Source organism: Salvelinus namaycush, chromosome 32, assembly GCF_016432855.1.
Source record: "Salvelinus namaycush isolate Seneca chromosome 32, SaNama_1.0, whole genome shotgun sequence".
In the NCBI taxonomy this organism is placed as follows: Eukaryota; Metazoa; Chordata; class Actinopteri; order Salmoniformes; family Salmonidae; genus Salvelinus; species Salvelinus namaycush.
The window spans coordinates 6,695,463-6,713,258 of record NC_052338.1 but is presented as its reverse complement, the minus strand read 5'-3'; the positions used below and the strand labels follow the sequence as shown (position 1 = coordinate 6,713,258).

Genomic DNA, 17,796 nt, shown 5'->3' with positions numbered 1-17,796 from the left:
GGGATGAGTCCATGCAACTTAATGCGATTTGTTAAGCACATTTTTAGGCCTGCCATAACAAAGGGGTTGAATACTTGACTAAAGACATTTCAGCTTGACATGTTGTATTGTTCTACAAACAAAATGCCACTTTGACATTATGGGGTATTGCGTGTAGATCAGTGGCACAATCTACATTTAATCCATTTGAAATTAAGACTGTAACACAACAAAATGTGGAAAAAGTAAAGGGGTGTGAATAGCTTCTGAAGGCAGTGTATTATGGGGGAAAGTATTGTTTATCTAGTAATACACTGACCTGGACAGAGTCGGGATGACTGTTGTCTCCATGGGGGGGGGGGGGGACACCTGATCATTATAGACAGCCCAGAGGAGCAGGTAGCTTTGACACTTAACTGACAATGTAATGAATTGCATCTAGAGCAATTCCATTCCTATTAAATTCCTAAGTTGTAAGCAAAATTATACATTTTCTTTAATAATTTAAGGGTATTTTACTGTGTTTAACTAATAGTATAGAATTATGCCACCCACAACACCTCTAGGTCCAAATAAAAAGAATATTAGTTTAAATCTATTTCAAGTATCACATTTGCTAGCATTGATGAATGAATAGTAAAGGGGTTTGTGAGCTGATGACTGAAGTTCTACTGTAATACTGTTTTGCTATGTTGTAATTCTAATTGCTTTCTAAAACTGACTGACAAAATGTATCAGAGATCTTCACTTTGAGCATGCTTCTTAGATTGAGTTCAGGCCTAAATAATAATGAATGTAAAAAAAAAAAAAAAAAAACATATATCTGTAATTCTCTGCATTAATAAAGCTTCCAAAGTTAAACATTTGTTTATCAGCATTTATTTAAAAATATTTGATTAAAAAGTTTGTCAGAAAAAAATCAATGCAATTTTGAACTAGTATGAGGAGCACTTGCAAGGTAAATGCTTGTCTTTCCAAATGAACAAACGATTCTACGTCCTCTTTCCTGACATCACAAGTGTTCTACATAAGGAACCACAGAATTACATTTTTTTCCTTCAACATTATACATGCATGTAGGAGCACTGACGTGACATCAAGCATTTTGACAAGTTGAAATGACTCGATATAACTCATAGTCAATTCAAGGAATGTCTGCCAGCCATCAATTTTAGTAGGCAATGGACAACACCACTGATAGCAAGTTATATCACTCGTTGTTCGTACAATATCTCATTCCCAAAACAACGAGGCTAATCCCTTCAAAACACAAAATTCTCAAACAACTTTGCTGACATGGCTGAATGACATTGCAATCACTGGCATTCTTTTCAATCCATTGTAACTTCTGCAGTGACCCAAAGAAAGAAAGAAAGACAGGGAATATTGAATTCAGCAGTAGAAAGGACCTGGTCAGATACGGGATCCCAAATTCTTAAAAGCTTTTGACCATTTTCCCAATCGGAGTCCATGTTGAATAGGGCTGGAGAGCATCGTCTCTCTCCTATGGTGACGTTAAAGAACTTGAAAATAGCTTGTTAACCGGACTTGTTTTTCTCTACGACCACAATAATGCTGACAAAGGCAGTATGGCAGTTCTTAAAGTGATTCCTCCTACTTTCTCCCTCCATTTGCCTTGTAGTGACCGGACAGAATGAACAGCGTCTCCATTGAGCAGTTGAGCATCTGTTTATAATTTGCATGTACACACATCTCCTACACAATGTGTGTACATGACACCGTCTCAGTCTAGAACTGTGTGAACCCACTCCTCTTCACACACGGCTGAAGGTGGATCCTAGAAGTCCTTACGAATCAACACGTAGTGTTTGTATTTAAACAAAAGCTTATAACTGTACGTGTGTGTGTGTGTGTGTGTGTGTGTGTGTGTATCAGTCCTCATGGTCAATCCGAGTTGTCGTCGTGTTGGTCGGGGACCCACTCAGGGTCCTTGGACTGGGGCTTGTTCCTCTGGGGGTCTCCCAGATGGATCTCCCTGACGGTGAGGATGCGCGTCAGCATGGTGTCCAGAGTGTGGTCGTCCAGGCCCTGGGAGGAGAACCACATGGGGCTGTTGGGGACGCACGAGCGCTCCGGGAGCAGGAAGAACACGTTGGTACGCTGCTTTACCGAGTCCGAGCTGGAGGAGAGAAGAGGAGGAGGAGAGCTCTGTGTTAGAGAGGGCTCGTTTTCAGTGATATGAGGAAAGAGCTCAGAAAAGCTGAGTTTTGAAAAGCAATGTCAAGAAGAAGAATTTCAGGTTACACTACTAAATGTTAGATTGGCCTGCAGCATGGGGAGATGGTGTGTGTCACTCACCACTTGGAAAGGTAGAACTCGTACAATCGGACAGGACAGCGGAGGGGATTCTCACTGTTCTCCATCATCTCCAGCACCTCCTCTTTCTCCTCGTCATCCCTCTTCCTCTTCGCTGCCACACCATCTACATCTGCTACACACACACACAGGTCCACAATTACATACGAATCAAATATGATCTGTGTCATACTTTTTTTTTTACAAATGCATGAGTAAAAACAGCAAACCACACACAAATCCCCTAAAGAGTTAGCCAAGGCAGCAGTGGCAGGGGAAGAACTCCCTAATTAGGAAGAAACCTTGAAGGCAACACAGAGATACAGTGTTTAATAGTCATGTACAGGGTTGCAGGTGTGATTGCAGGGAACAGTGAAAATCTTAGGCGCCAACATAGGACCAAGTGAAAAAATGAAAATATATATATTTTTTAAACTATAGAAATAGCACTATATACATAAACTGTAGCAGTAATGAATATATAAATGTCCATTGGGGTGGAGGCAGAGTAAAGACTTTAGGGGATGGGGAGGGAATTACCATAGGGGGGGCACCATGACCATTGAGGGGGCATGGGGACCAAGTGAAATAATAATACAAAAAAAAACACAAAAAAAACTGTGCATTCGGAAAGTATTCAGACCCCTTGACCATTTCCACATTGTTACGTTACAGCCGTATTCTAAAATGTATTATATAGTTTCCCCCCTCATCGATCTACACACAATAACCCATAAAAAAGGAAATATCACATTTACATAGTTATGCAGACTACTCAGTATTTTTCTGAAGCACTTTTGGCAGCAATTACAGCCTCGAGTCTTCTTGTGTATGACGCTACAAGCTCGGCACACCTGTATTTGTGGAGTTTCTCCCATTCTTCTATGCAGATCCTCTCAAGCTCTGTCAGGTTGGATGGGGAGCGTCGCTGCACAGCTATTTTCAGGTGTCTCCAGAGAAGTTCGATCGGGTTCAAGTCCGGGCTCTGGCTTCAGACTTGTCCCGAAGTCACTCCTGCGTTGTCTTGGCTATGTGTTTGGGGTTGTTATCCTGTTGGAAGGTGAACATTCGCCCCAGTCTGAGGTCCTGAGCAGGTTTTCATCAAGGAACTCGATCCTGACTAGTCTCTAAGTCCCTGCCGCTGAAAAACATGGATGGTGCCAGGTTTCCTCCATATGTGACGCTTGGCATTCAAAAGAGTTGAATCTTGGTTTCACAAGAGAATCTTGTTTCTCATGGTCTTAAGAGTCATTTAGGTGCCTTTTGGCAAACCGTCTCATGGTGACACCGTTGAGAATGGGGACGTGTCCAGCCTGGTTCCTAGTGAAGTCCACAATCAGCTCCTTTGTTTCGCTGACGTTGAGAGAGAGATTGTTTACCTGGCACCACACCGTCAGTGCCTACCTCCTCCCTGTAGGCTGTCTCGTCGTTGTTGGTAATCAGGCCTACTACTGTTGTGTCATCAGCGAACTTGATGATCGAGTTGGAACTGTGCGAGGCCACGCAGTCGTGGGTATACCAGGAATACAGGAGGAGACTAAGGACACACCCTTGTGAGCCCCCTGTATTGAGAATCAGTGTGGAGGAGGTAATGTTTCCTACCTTCAGCACCTGGGGTTAGCCTGTCAAGAAGTCCAGGACCCAGTTGCATAGGGAGGAGTTCAGATCCAGGGCCGTGAGCTTTGTAATGAGCTTATAGGGCACTGTGTTATTGTTACTGTAGTCGATGAAGAGCATCCTCACATATGCATTCCTTTTGTCCAGGTGGGTAAGGGCAGTGTGCAGTGCAATGTCGTCGCCCGTGGATCTGTCAGGACGGTAGGCAAATTGGAGACAGTCGAGTGTGTTGGGGAGGGAGGAGGTTATATGGTCTTTGACTAGCCTCTCAAAGCATTTCATGATGACGGAAGTGAGTGCTACTGGCCGGTAGTCATTCAGTTCAGTTATGTTCCCTTTCTTGGGCACAGGGAGGATAGTGGACATCAGAAGCTTGCAAGTTCCTGTACATTTCCTCCGTCGCACCATAGGGTGTTAGCCATAAAGCAGAGCCCACCACCTTTGCGCTTGCCAGAGAGGCTGCTTCCTATACGCTCAAAAAACTGTAAAACCCACTGGTTGCATATAATCCATTTGGTTGTCGGAGGAAAGCCAAGTCTCAAAAGTATGTTGCAGAATCTGATGTCCCTCTGGAAGGAGATCCTCGCTCTGAGTTTGCCAAGTTTGTTCATTAATGATTGAACATTGATGAGTAGTATACTGGGTAATGGAGGACTGGTCGCCCAGCGTCTTAATCTCACCACGTCACGTCTGCCTCTCCGTCAGCGTCTTTGCTTCCTACTCTCCGGTAGGACTCCCAAGCAGCTTGACGCCTCGCCGAAGAAGCTAGTCCATTATTTTCCAGTCTCATGAAAAAATAAGTAAAAACCTGCAATGTTTTACCGGAGCCGAAACATATGCAAAACACAGTATCAGAAAGCACAAAAGACACATGAACAAGACAAGAGCGAAGGGTAGAGAGGTGAGTGAAGGAGACCACAAAAAGACTAAAAGCACCTGCTGTCTCGGTAGCCACGTCCTTCTTGGGGATGGGCGGGTAGAAGCGCAGGAAGTTGGACTTGGTGTTGTCGTGGATGGACTTGGTACAGCGCATGACGTGGGCGAAGGAGAGCTGGCGGTGCTGGGCCACCGTCTTGAACTGGAAGAACTTGGTGCAGAAGAAGAGCAGCGTGTTGAGCAGCACGATGGGAGAGTAGGCCCCCAGCTGTTTACAGTCCCACAGGTACTCCTCCTCCACCCGCGAGTGCAGGTAGCCTGGGGAGGGAGGGGAGAGATTCAAACATTAAAGACCGTTCAATAAGCATACTAATAACACAACCCCAACGCCATCAACCTACCTACTATACCTGAACGGAAAGGAAGAGAGGGGGAGAGAGAGCGGGAGTTAAGATGGAGGAGCGAGATATGGAATAGGAGGTCAAAGCAAAGGCCTTAATACCATTTTTTTTTGTTATAAACTTTATTTCCCCCACTGGGCGTACGAGGGTGTGTATGTCTTACCACTGGCCGTTATGGTAGGTTTGAAGCCTTTCAGCAGCTTGGTGATCTCCAGGGTGAACTTGCCATAGAAGAGATCAGTGAATATGTTCTCCATGCGCCCATTCTGAAATAAGTACTGCAGAAAGAGGGGCCATTATACATGACATTTAACAGAACGATATCACCCGGAGTGAGTTTTTGTGTGTATATCTGGGTTAACGTGTGTGTTCTACCTGCTGGATGCCGAGGCAGAGATAGAACAGACTGTCCTGGCTGTAGGACTCTCCGTTGGGTCGTTGGACTTCACAGATAAACCGACAGAGACCGTAGCTCAGCTCTGCTGTAGTGCACTTTAAAACATCCTCCTTTATCTCCATTGGTCGCGCTGTAACGGGGAAACAGAACGTCAAGGTTAACTTATTCAGTCTACTAAGTTAAATGATTCCCATAGGCAATCAAGAGGTAGGTTGAATTCTATAAGGAGGCGGTAAATGAGGAAGAAGCAAAGCAACAAAATGTGTGATATCAGGATTTTCATAATAGTCAAGTGTATCAGTGAGCAGACCCACAGCCAAATCGAGGCTTCTCCAGGTCAGGCTGGGTCTTGCTCCACTGGACCCATCTCTTCCAGGCGTCCACCCCGTACATGTGCTGCAGTTTAGGGGGCTCGCCGGGCACCACGTCACTATGCGCCTCACCCAGTGACGCCACCACTGACGCAGTCTCTGCTGCTTTCGACTTACGCCTCTGTGGGGTCAACAGGGTTGTCACACACACACACACACACCAAATTAGGTAACACTTAACTTGCAGCCCAGTGTCAAGTAAAGTGTTATCCAGAATTACAAAGAACAAGAAAAATTAAAAGAAATAAAAAAAGGCGCACTGCTGGGAGTCGAAATCTGGAAATAAAAATCGCACAAGGCGCTCTTTGAAAGGGGTCTCATTTAGACTTATTTTTGGGGCTCGTACCTTTTTCTTCTGTGGCAAGCCATCCCGAGCTTTCCTTCTGGCTCTTCGTCGTGGAGGAGAAGGTGGAGGACTGGGACTTCTATCCCTCTCCTGATCCCTCCAATGGGCCATCAGCTCCAGGGTTTCTGACAAAACGATAGAGATATTTGACTACAGACTACAATGAGAATGAGGCCAGAAGAATTGCAGTGTGTAGTATCAAAGAAGGGTTTGACTTACTGAGGCTTGTTACATGGTTAAAATATAACAGGGCAGTTGAAAGATGGAGATATATAGAGCTAGAAGCCATTCACTATATAGTCAATATGTTTTGACCATATAATTACCCTCATCAAAGATTGACAGTCTTCAACCAAGGTATAAGTAGTTTCAAGTTCCTTGGTGTTCACATGACCAACAAACTATCATGGTCCAAACACACCAAGACAGTCGTGAAGAGGGCACGACAAAACATTTGATTTGGCATGGGTCCCCAGATCCTCAAAAAGTCCTACTGTTGCACCATTAAGAGCATTCTGACCGGTGGCATCCCCGCCTGGTATGGCAACTGCTCGGCATCTGACCGCAAGGCGCTACAGAGGGTAGTGCGTACGGCCTAGTACATCACTGGGGCCAAGCTTCCTGCTATCCAGGACCTATATAATAGGCGGTGTCAAAGGAAAGCCCATACAATTGTCAGACTCCAGTCACAGAATGTTTTCTCTGCTACCGCACAGCAAGCGGTACCGGAGCGCCAAGTCTAGGACAAAAGGCTCCTTAACAGCTTCTACCCCCAAGCCATAAGACTGCTGAACAATTAATAATCAAATGGCCACCAGACTATTTACATTGACACCCCCCTCCACTTGTTTTGTACACTGCTGCTAATTATCTATGCAGTCACTTAACCCCAACATGTACAAATTAACTCGACTAACCTATACCCCCGCACACTGACTTGGTACCGGTACCCCCTGTATATAGCCTCCACATTGACTCTGTACCGGTACCCCCTGTATATAGCCTCGTTATTGTTATTTTATTGTGTTACTTTAGTTTATTAGGTAAATATTTTCTTAACTCTTCTTGACCTGGACTGTTGGTTAAGGGCTTGTAAGTAAGCATTTCACGGTAAGGTCTACTACACCTGTTGTATTCGGTGCATGTGACAAATAAAGTTTTGATTTGAAGTACTATACAAGTTACATGGGGAAACTTCAGAAACAAAAAGCCTCAGACTGAGTCCATGTAAACAATGCTCAAAATCAGGAATCCCTGAGAACTCTGAGAAGGTGGAAAAGTCCAGCATCACTCACGGACAGGGAAGTCAGCCTCTATGTCCATGATGGGGGGTGAGGGTGTGGTGGGGGTGTTGATGTCCAGGATGGGTCGGAGCGTCTCGTGGGCGTAGGGTCGACTGTGGCGCGAGGAGACGCCGGGGGTGGGAGGTGGCTCGTCATGCCAAGAGGTGAGGAAGTTACTCAATTCTTCTGTGTCCAGGTCTCCACTGTAGGTGCTTCCCTGGTCTGGTCCCCGAAGAGAAAACACAAAAGTATTCAAGTTATGAGACAGCTCTCAACATGTTCATCGGTAACCCCTGTTATTTACTTGACAGTTAAGTAGGAACTTCTTGTTAAAATGGTAATCTCAATTACACAGTTTCTTTAACATTCATTGATATCACCATGTACCAGGCAGTTACTAGTGTTGAATTATTTGAGGTATGTAACAGAAACTATTGTTACTACATCGTTTTTGTTAATACTATGTACAGTGCCTTCAGAAAGTATTCACACCCCTTGACTTTTTCCACATTGTTGTTACAAAGTGTGATTCAAATGGATTTAATTGTTGTTTTTAAAAATGATCTACACAAATACTCTAATGTCAAAGTGGAAGACAAATTAACATTAGAAAAAATAAACATGAAAAAATTCAACACTATATCTTGATTAGATACTGTAAGTATTCAACCCCTTGAGTCAATGCATGTTAGAAACACCATTGACAGAGATTACAGCTGAGTCTTTCTGGGTAATTCAATGCCCATTGTTACTTTCAAAAATGTTCAAGCTCAGTCAAACTGGTTGTACTGAGAACTACAATGTTGTTGATCAATCCTCAGGTTTCTCCTATCAAAGACATTAAACTCTGTTATAAAGTCACCATTGGCCTGATGGCGAAATCCCTGAGTGGTTTCCTTCCTCTCCGGCAACTGAGTTAGGAAGGACGCCTGTATCTTTGTAGTGACTGGGTGTATTGATACACCATCCAAAGTGTAATTAATAACTTCACCATGCTCAAAGGGATATCAATGGTTTTTTTTGTACCAATAGGTGCCTACCAATAGGTGCCATTCTTTGCTAGGCATTGGAAAACCTCCCTGGTCTTTGTGTTTGAAACTTACCTACAATAAGGGTTAAAAAAGAGGAATCTATAGTAGAGAGGCTAGGCAAACTTCTCATATCTGAAAAGGGGCAAAATAAGCTCAATGAACCAATACATTACCTGAAAAATAACGCGGAATTCAAATTACCAATAGCTTTTTAGACTCTCATTCAACTGTGAATTGCTTTTTAAAGAGAGACTTGGTGGAAGCGCCAAGAAAGCCCAGTTATAACACGCATTCACCGCTGTAGCTTGGCCTATGAAGCCATAGAGAGGGTCTCACAAGTTCCAACTGGCTCATGTTCATTAGGCCACGCAACAGAAAATGTTGTGCAAGTCCATGAAATCTCTCCATGTCGCAGTCTGTTTTCTTCCATTTGGTGCATAATGAACATGACCCAGGTCTCATCCCAATCCCTGACTCCCGCCCCTGGTTACCATCTTGTACTGCTGGGGCTGGCCTTTCAGGTGGTCGCTGCGGGGACTTCTCCATCCCCTCCTCCGCTACCATCTCGGCCATGAGGATGAGGTCTGCCTCGAACGGGTCAGAGGGGATCTTCTCCTTGATGTCCTGGATGGTCTGCACGATGCGCTCAGCGTTGTCCAGAGTCACCGGCAGGAACATGGGCACGGGCAGCTGGAAATGGGGCGGATAAAGAGTTAGATGTGGAGGCTATGAGGGCTGCAATTCTTTGTTTGTGTAGCACTTCTGTTCTGCAAGAGCATGTATCAGCCAACCTACAACTGCTATTCAATGTTAGTTGGTTTAAAATTAGTCCAGAGCACACAGCTCTTGTTTGAGAGAATTCGAGGAGAAATCTGTGTGCCAGACTCAGGTGAAGTCTAGGTAGTGTTTGGTGTTAACATACCGGTATGGGGAGTCCAACAGGCTGGGGGGTGTACTGGGTGTACAGGTTCATGGGGACTGGAACATACACCGGTACTGGGATAGGCACGATGATCACCTTGGGGAAATTATCATCTGTGGACCAACAATGTCAAGGTAAATAGAAATACAAAATGTAGATGTGTGCGCCTTTGAATATGTACACTACATTACCAAAACGTATGTGGACACCTACTAGTCGAACATCTCATTCCTAAATCATGGGCATTAACATGGAGTTGGTCCCCCTTTAGCTGCTATAACACAGCCTCCACTCCTCTGGGAAGGCTTTCCACTAGATGTAACATTGCTGCGGGGACTTGCATTAGTGGAAGTCGGGTACTGTTGGGCGATTAGTCCTGGCTCACATTAGTTCCTTCACTGGAACTAAAGGGCCTAGCCAGAAACCATGAAAAACAGCCCCAGACCATTATTCCTCTTCCACCATACCTTACAGTTGGGGCAATATGCATTCAGGCAGGTAGCTCTCTCCTGGCATCTCCCAAACCCAGATTCGTTCCCGGACTGCCAGATGGTGAAGCGTGATTCATCACTCCAGAGAACGCGTTTCCACTGCTCCAGAGTCCATTGGCGGTGAGCTTTACACTACTCCAGCCAACGCTCGGCATTGCACATGGTCATCTGCTCGTCCAAGGAAACATTTCATGAAGCTCCTGTCGAACAGTTCTTGTGCTGACGTCGCATCCAGAGGCGGTTTGGAACTCGGTAGTCAGTGTTGCAAGCGAGGACAGACCATTTTTAGGCGCTTCAGCACTCCTGTTCTGTGAGCTTGTGGCCTACCACTTTGCGGCCGAGCCGTTGAAGCTCTTAGATGTTTCAACTTCACAACAGCACTTACAGTTGACCGGGGCAGCTCTAGCAGGGCAGAAATTTGATGAACAGACTTGTTGGAAAGGTGCCACGTTGAAAGTCACTGAGCTCTTCAGTAAGGCCATTCTACTGCTAATGTTTCCTTATGGAGATTGCATCGATGTTATACACCCGTCAGAAACGGGTTTGGCTGAAATTGCTAATTTGAAGGGGTGTCCACATACAAAAGTATGTATTCAATGGCCTATCACAGCCATTTATTTTTTGTTTATGCATTTTACTTGAATTATGTGTTCCACCCCCTAATTCACCATGTTTTCATTTTAAAGGGGGAGGGGCCTTAAAAGCATCATTTTTCGTTTTTTTACCTCTCCTGCACATGTTATTTTTGATACCTTTTAAACCTTCATATTGTTTTGTATTTTCTTGAGTGCAAAGAAATACAAATAGTGCATGTGGTATATATGCTGTGTGTGTGTGTGTGGTGTTGTACCTGTCTGGCACCCTGAGGTGGTGAGGTTGGGTTTACACATGATGCCCTTGTTCTGGACCATTGGTTTACAGAGTAGTGCCTTGTTCTTCTGAACCTTGGGTGGAGGGGCCCGAGGGGCCTGTGTCTGTGTGCTGGCCTGCCACACAATGAAGAGACTGTTAGTAACCATGGGACAAACCTAATTCCACTTGAATTTCACTTAGTTTCCAATTGACATAAATGCAGGACTTTGGCTGAGTTTACAGTCAGCCAAATTCTGATATTTTGCCCAATTATTTGAAAAATATCTGATTGGTCGAAAGCCCAATTAGTGAAAAAATATACAAATTAGGCTGCCAGTGTAAACGCAGCCTAAGTTCCAATTCGACTTAAGTGCAAGTTCCAATTCGCCCCCATGTGCATAACACAAACATACACTGGGTATACCAAACATTAGGAACACCTTCCTAATATTGAGTTGCACCCCCCCACTTTTGCCCTCTGAACAGCCTCAATTCGCCGGGGCATGGACTCAAGGTGTCGAAAGCCTTCCACAGGGATACTGGCCCATGTTGAGTCCAATGCTTCCCAAGATTGTGTCAAGTTTGCTGGATGTCCTTTGGGTGACGGGCAGGTAGCCTAGTGGTTAGAGCATTGGACTAGTAACCGAAAAGTTGCAAGACCGAATCCCCGAGCTGACATGGTAAAAAAAAAATCTGTCGTTCTGCCCCTGAACAAGGCAGTTAACCCACTGTTCCTAGGCTGTCATTGAAAATAAGAATTTGTTCTTAACTGACTTGCCAAGTTAAATAAAGGTTAAATAAATAAAAATTATAATAAAAATTCTTGATACACACAGGAAACTGTTGAGTGTGAAAACCCCCACAGTTTTGCAATTCTTGACCCAAAAAGGACACCTATGCACTACTTACATTTCCAACATACTTCACATGTCTTCTTGGAACAGTCCCTGTAATGACGCAACAGAAAAGGAGTTAGTATTAAACACCACAGTCAGTCAGTCAGGCCTGCTAATGAGATCATTTTCCAACCTAATTTCATTTGTAATTAACCTGCACCTTAATGGGTGTCAAAAGGCTACGCTATTAGCAACAACTCAACCCCATTCAAAGACATTTACTGATGAATGAACACACTGGTTAAACACTCTCCAGTTACACGTAATAGTGTACAACACCTTGTGTGTATACCCGTGTGTATACAGTAAATTGTATTTAACTGGTAACCGAGTGTGTGTGTATACCTTGCAGGGCAGTGGTGTAGTTGGGCTGGCCAATGGGGGAGCTGGCTAGTGAGACTACGTTGGCGATGACTGGATCAGACATGCTCGTAGCAGTGGTAGTATTGGAGGGGGATTGAGCGATTGAGATGGCCACTGGAAGGATGAGCGGAAGAGAAAGAATGAGAGCGTGAGATAATGTTGCAGTGACTATACAGTGCTTATGGAACGTGTGATTAAAATGGATTGGCCTTTTTTTTGTGTCAACGATCTATACAAAAATACTAATTTCAAATGGGAAGAAAAATATATATTTTTCAATAATGAAAAATAAAAGTAACACTAATATACCTTGATAGAAAAGTATTCACCTTGGGTAAGTCTCAAAAGAGCCTTGCACACTTTTATTGTGCAATATTTTACCATTATTCTTCAAGCTCTAACAAGGTGTTGGGGATCATGGCTATACGGCAATTGTCAAGTCTTCCCATACATTTTCAAGCAGATGTAAGTCAAAACTTTAACTTGGCCACTCAGGAACATTCACTGTCTTCTTCTTAAGCAACTCCAGTATATATTTGGCTTTGTGTTGTAGGTTGTTGACCTGCTGAAAGGTTAATTCCTCTCCCAGTGTCTGGTCTAAAGCAGATTATCCTCTAGGATTTTGCCTGTGCTTAGCTCCACCCCGTTTCTTTTCATCCTGTCAAGCATACCCATAACATGATGCAGCCACCACCATCCTTGAAAATAAGGAGGCAGTTACTCAGTGATGTGTTGGATTTGCCCCAAACGATGCTTTGCATTTAGGCCAAAAAGTTAATTCCTTTGTAGTCTTATTTTTTATTCTACAGTATTACTTCAGTGCCTTGTTGCATACATACAGTGCATTCGGAAAGTATTCAGACCCCTTGACTTTTTCCACATTATTCTAAAATTGATTTTAAAAAATCCTCAGCAATCTACACACAATAACCCATAATGACAAAGCAAAATCAGATTTTTTGAACATTTAAAAATAACAGAAATACCTTGTTTACATAAGTATTCAGACCCTTTGCTATGAGACTCGAAATTGAGCCGAGGTGTATCCTGTTCCATTGATCATCCTTGAGATGTTTCTACAACTTGACTGGAGTTCACCTGTGGTCAATTAAAATTGACTGGACATGATTTAGAAAAGGCATACACCTGTCTATGTAAGGGCCCACAGTTGACAGCGCATGTCAGAGTAAAAACCAAGCCATGAGGTTGAAGAAATTGTCCGTAGAGGTCAGAGACAGGATTGTGTCGAGGCACAGATCTGGGGAAGGGTACCAAAAAAAATGTCCCCAAGAACACAGTGGTCTCCATCATTCTTAAATGGAAGAAGTCTGGAACCACCAAGACTCTTCCTAGAGCTGGCTGCCCGGCCAAACTGACCGATCGGGGTAGAAGGGCCTTGGTCAGGGAGGTGACCAGGAACCCGATGGTCACTGACAAAGCTCCAGAGTTCCACTGTGGAGATGGGAGAACTTTCCAGAAGGACAACCATCTCTGCAGCACTCCACCAATGAGGCCTTTATGGTAGAGTGGCCAGATGGAAGCCATTCCTCAGTAAAAGGCACATGACAGCCCACTTGGAGTTTGCCAAAAGGCACCTAAAGGACTCAGACCATGAGAAACAAGATTGTCTGGTCTGATGAAACCAAGATTTATCTCTTTGGCCTGAATGCCAAGCGTCACGTCTGGAGGAAACCTGTCACCATCCCTAAGGTGAAGCATGGTTGTGGCAGCAACATGCAGTGGGGATGTTTTCAGCGGCAGGGACTGGGAGACTAGTCAGGATCGAGGGAAAGATGAACGGAGCAAAAAGTAGAGATCCTTGATGAAAACCTGCTCCAGAGCGCTCAATACCTCAGACGGGGGCGAAGGTTCACCTTCCAACAGGACAACGACTCTAAGCACACAGCCAAGACAACGCAGGAGTGGCTTACGGACAAGTCTATGAATGTCCTTGAGCCCGGACTTGAACATCTCTGGAGAGACCAGAAAATAGCTGTGCAGCGACACTCCCCATCCAACCTGACAGAACTTGAGGATCTGCAGAGGAGAATGGGAGAAACTCCCCAAATACAGGTGTGCAAAGCTTGTAGTGTCATACTCAAGAAGACTCGAGGCTGTAATCACTGCCAAAGGTGATTCAACATAATACTGAGTAAAGGGTCTGAATACTTACGTAAATGTGATATTTCATTTTTCTTCATTACTTTGGTAACATTTCTAAAAACCTGTTTTATCCATGCTTTGTCATTATGGGGTATTGTGTAGATTGATGAAATTATTATTTTTCCCTGATCAATTTTAGAATAAGGCTGTAACGAAACAAAAAATGTGGAAAAGGTCAAGGGGTCTGAATACTTTCCGAATGCACTGTATGTATGTTTTGGGATATTTTAATTATTCTTTTCACTGTAATTTAGGTCATTATTGTGGAGCCACTACAATGTTGTTGATTCCTCCTCAGTTCACTCCCATTGAACTCTGTAGCTGTTTTAAAATCACCAATGGCCTCATGGCGACATCTCTAAGGAGTTTTATTTCCTGTCCAGCAGCTCAGAAGGACAGCTGCATCTTTGATGTGTCTAGGTGGTTTAATACATCATCAAACAGCATAATTATTAACTTGACCATGCTTAAAGATATATTCAATGTCTGATTTGTTATTGTTACCCATATACCAATCACTGCCCTACTTTGAGGCTTTCAAAAAGCTCCCTGGTCTTTGTAGCTGTGCTTGAAATTCAATACTTCACTGAGGGACCTTACATATGTATGTATGGGGGACAGAGAAAGTGGTAGTCACATTCAAAAATCATGTCAACCCCTATTATTTCACACAGAGTGAATCCATATAGCTTATGTGATTTGTTTGGCCAAATTTGACTTTACTTCTAATTTTATACTTGCAATAACAAAGGGGGTGAATACTTATGCAATGACAATTTTAGTTATTACATTTTTATTAATTTGTAAAATAATCTCAAATTTTAAGATCCACTTTGACATTATGGAGTATTTTGTGTAGATCAATGACAAAAAAGTACAATTAGTACTATTTCAATCGCACTTTGTAAAGCAATAAAATGTGAAAAAGATTCAAGGAAGTGTAGACTTTCTATAGGCAAGGAATATACCAAACATTCAGAACACCTTCCTAATATTGTCCTCAGAACAACCTCAATTCATCAGGGCATGGATTCTTCAAGTTATCGAAAGTGTTCCACAGGGATTCTGGCCCATGTTGACTCCAATGCTTCCCACAGTTGTGTCAAGTTGGCTGGATGTCCTTTGGGTGGTGGACCATTCTTGATACACACGGGAAACTGTTGTGTGAAAAACCCAGCAGTGTTGCAGTTCTTAACACCTACCATACCCCGTTCAAAGGCACTTAAATCTTTTGTCTTGCTCATTCACCCTCTGAATCGCACACATTCACAAGGTCTCAATTGTTGCAATGCTTAAAACATCCTTCTTCAACCCATCTCCTCCCTTTCATCTACACTGGGGGACTCCCGAGACTTTGTGTACCTCTCTTTTCAAATCACGAGCTGTGACAGGCAACACAAGGACATGTAATACCCTATGATGAAACATTACAATGTGCTATAATGTAAGTCCTACCCTTTTGGCCCTGGGGCTTGCCCTGGTTCTGGGTCTGCAGGCTGCAGAAGTCGAGCAGACACTGGAGGTTGCAGAAGTGCTTCACCTCGCCCAGCATCGGCAGGGTCTCAATCAGCTTCCCCTGGCGCTCGCACGCGTCACACTTGGCCACCTGAGGCAAAAATCAAGATGTAGAAATAGCAGTTAGAGAGCACCTCAGAGTAAGAATGTCTTACGAGTTAGTTCAATCATTTAAGATAGCCAGGTGGGACATCCACATATCACAGTAAGTAAATGTTTCCTCAATAAAGTAGCTATCAGCAAAGTCAGAGCTAGTCATTGGAGGAGGGGGGGGGGGGTGATTTGGGATTATTTAAGATAATCTGAAGAAGTAGGGTTTCAGATGTTTTCTGAAGATGGGTAAGGGACTCTGCTGTCATAACTTCACGGGGAAGCTGGTTTCACCATTGGGGTGCCAGGACAGAGGAGTGCTTAGACTGGGCTGAGTGGGAGCTGCCCTCCTGTAGGGTGGGGGAGGGCCAAGATACCAGAGGTGGCAGAGCGCAGTGCTCGGGTTGGGGTGAAGGGTTTGAGCATAGCCTGAAGGTAAGGAGGGGCAGTTCCTCTTGCTGCTCTGTAAACAAGAACTATGGTCTTGTAATGGATGCAAGCTTCAAACAGTATGGTGTGCAGAGGAGCAAGGTGTCATGGAAGAACATGGGAAGGTTGAACACCAGGTGGGCAGCAGCGTTCTGGATAAGTTGCAGGGGTTTGATGGCACAAGCGGGGAGCCCAGCCAACAGCGAGTTACAGTAGTCCAGACGGGAGATGGACTAGGACCTGCGCTACTTCCTGTGCGAGGTAGGGTCGTACTCTACGGATGTTGTAGAGCATGAACGAGTCACTGCTTTGATGTTTGCAGATAAAGACGAGGTGTTTTTCCTCAATATGCATACTGCTGTGATCAACACTCGTGCTCTGAGTGAATTCTCTTGAGTACGTTCGTGAGGACGAGTGTGGAGAATGCATAAAACAATACATTTGAGAAGCACTCGCACTCCCCCTACTGTATTACCTCACTCTTCACCTCCCCATTCAATGAACCTTCTTCCAAGATATACACAAAACAAACATGTTACTTAATTTTCAGCTAGATATGTGAATCATAATAATCAAGCTAGCCAGCTAATTAAACAGGCAAAAATGACCTAAAACGAATGTTATCCAAGGTAGATGTACCTTTTATGGGTAGCTACCAATTCTTCATGGCTGGCTAGCTAGCTAGCTAGTTAGCCCTATTGACTTACCAATTCACTGAACCATCTCTCAGCCAGGACAACAATGGCAGTAGAAACTAAACAAGAAACACAAAGCAACTGTTTTACGTCATAATTATCTGCTAGCTATATGTGAATCGTAATAATGCACACCAGTAGTGAGAGTACGTGGTGCAGACACAGATCCTCTCCATGTCACCTGGTAGGAGCAGTCTGCCAGGTAGGATGCAATCCAAGAGTGTGCAGAGCCTGAGACGCCCAGCCCTGAGAGGGTGCAGAGGATCTGATAGAGCCTGAGACGCCCAGCCCTGAGAGGGTGAAGAGGATCTGATAGAGCCTGAGACACCCAGCCCTGAGAGGGTGGAGAGGAGGATCTGATGGAGCCTGAGATGCCCAGCCCTGAGAGGGTGAAGAGGATCTGATAGAGCCTGAGACGCCCACCCCTGAGAGGGTGGAGAGGAGGATCTGATGGAGCCTGAGAAGCCCAGCCCTGAGAGGGTGAAGAGGATCTGATAGAGCCTGAGACGCCCAGCCCTGAGAGGGTGGAGAGGAGGATCTGATAGAGCCTGAGACACCCAGCCCTGAGAGGGTGGAGAGGAGGATCTGATAGAGCCTGAGACACCCAGCCCTGAGAGGGTGGAGAGGAGGATCTGATGGAGCCTGAGACGCCCAGCCCTGAGAGGGTGAAGAGGATCTGATAGAGCCTGAGACGCCCAGCCCTGAGAGGGTGGAGAGGAGGATCTGATAGAGCCTGAGACACCCAGCCCTGAGAGGGTGGAGA

General features: G+C 44.5%; 1 protein-coding gene across 1 annotated transcript in view; it reads right to left on the bottom strand.

The window, feature by feature from the left end:
* Positions 1–842: 842 nt before the first annotated feature.
* The window catches only part of LOC120027180 (zinc finger MYM-type protein 4-like), a 28,952-nt gene continuing 11,998 nt past the window's right edge, over positions 843–17,796 (bottom strand). Inside the window, exons 15-28 of the mRNA XM_038972052.1 lie at positions 15,760–15,910; positions 12,124–12,255; positions 11,792–11,829; positions 10,881–11,016; positions 9,540–9,652; positions 9,109–9,307; positions 7,599–7,808; positions 6,304–6,428; positions 5,901–6,078; positions 5,565–5,716; positions 5,353–5,467; positions 4,849–5,106; positions 2,299–2,431; positions 843–2,119 (exon numbers count right to left, since the gene is read on the bottom strand). Coding sequence (XP_038827980.1) covers positions 1,885–2,119; positions 2,299–2,431; positions 4,849–5,106; positions 5,353–5,467; positions 5,565–5,716; positions 5,901–6,078; positions 6,304–6,428; positions 7,599–7,808; positions 9,109–9,307; positions 9,540–9,652; positions 10,881–11,016; positions 11,792–11,829; positions 12,124–12,255; positions 15,760–15,910 — 2,175 coding nt within the window. The 3' untranslated portion in view covers positions 843–1,884. The remainder of the gene's footprint in view (positions 2,120–2,298; positions 2,432–4,848; positions 5,107–5,352; positions 5,468–5,564; positions 5,717–5,900; positions 6,079–6,303; positions 6,429–7,598; positions 7,809–9,108; positions 9,308–9,539; positions 9,653–10,880; positions 11,017–11,791; positions 11,830–12,123; positions 12,256–15,759; positions 15,911–17,796) is intronic.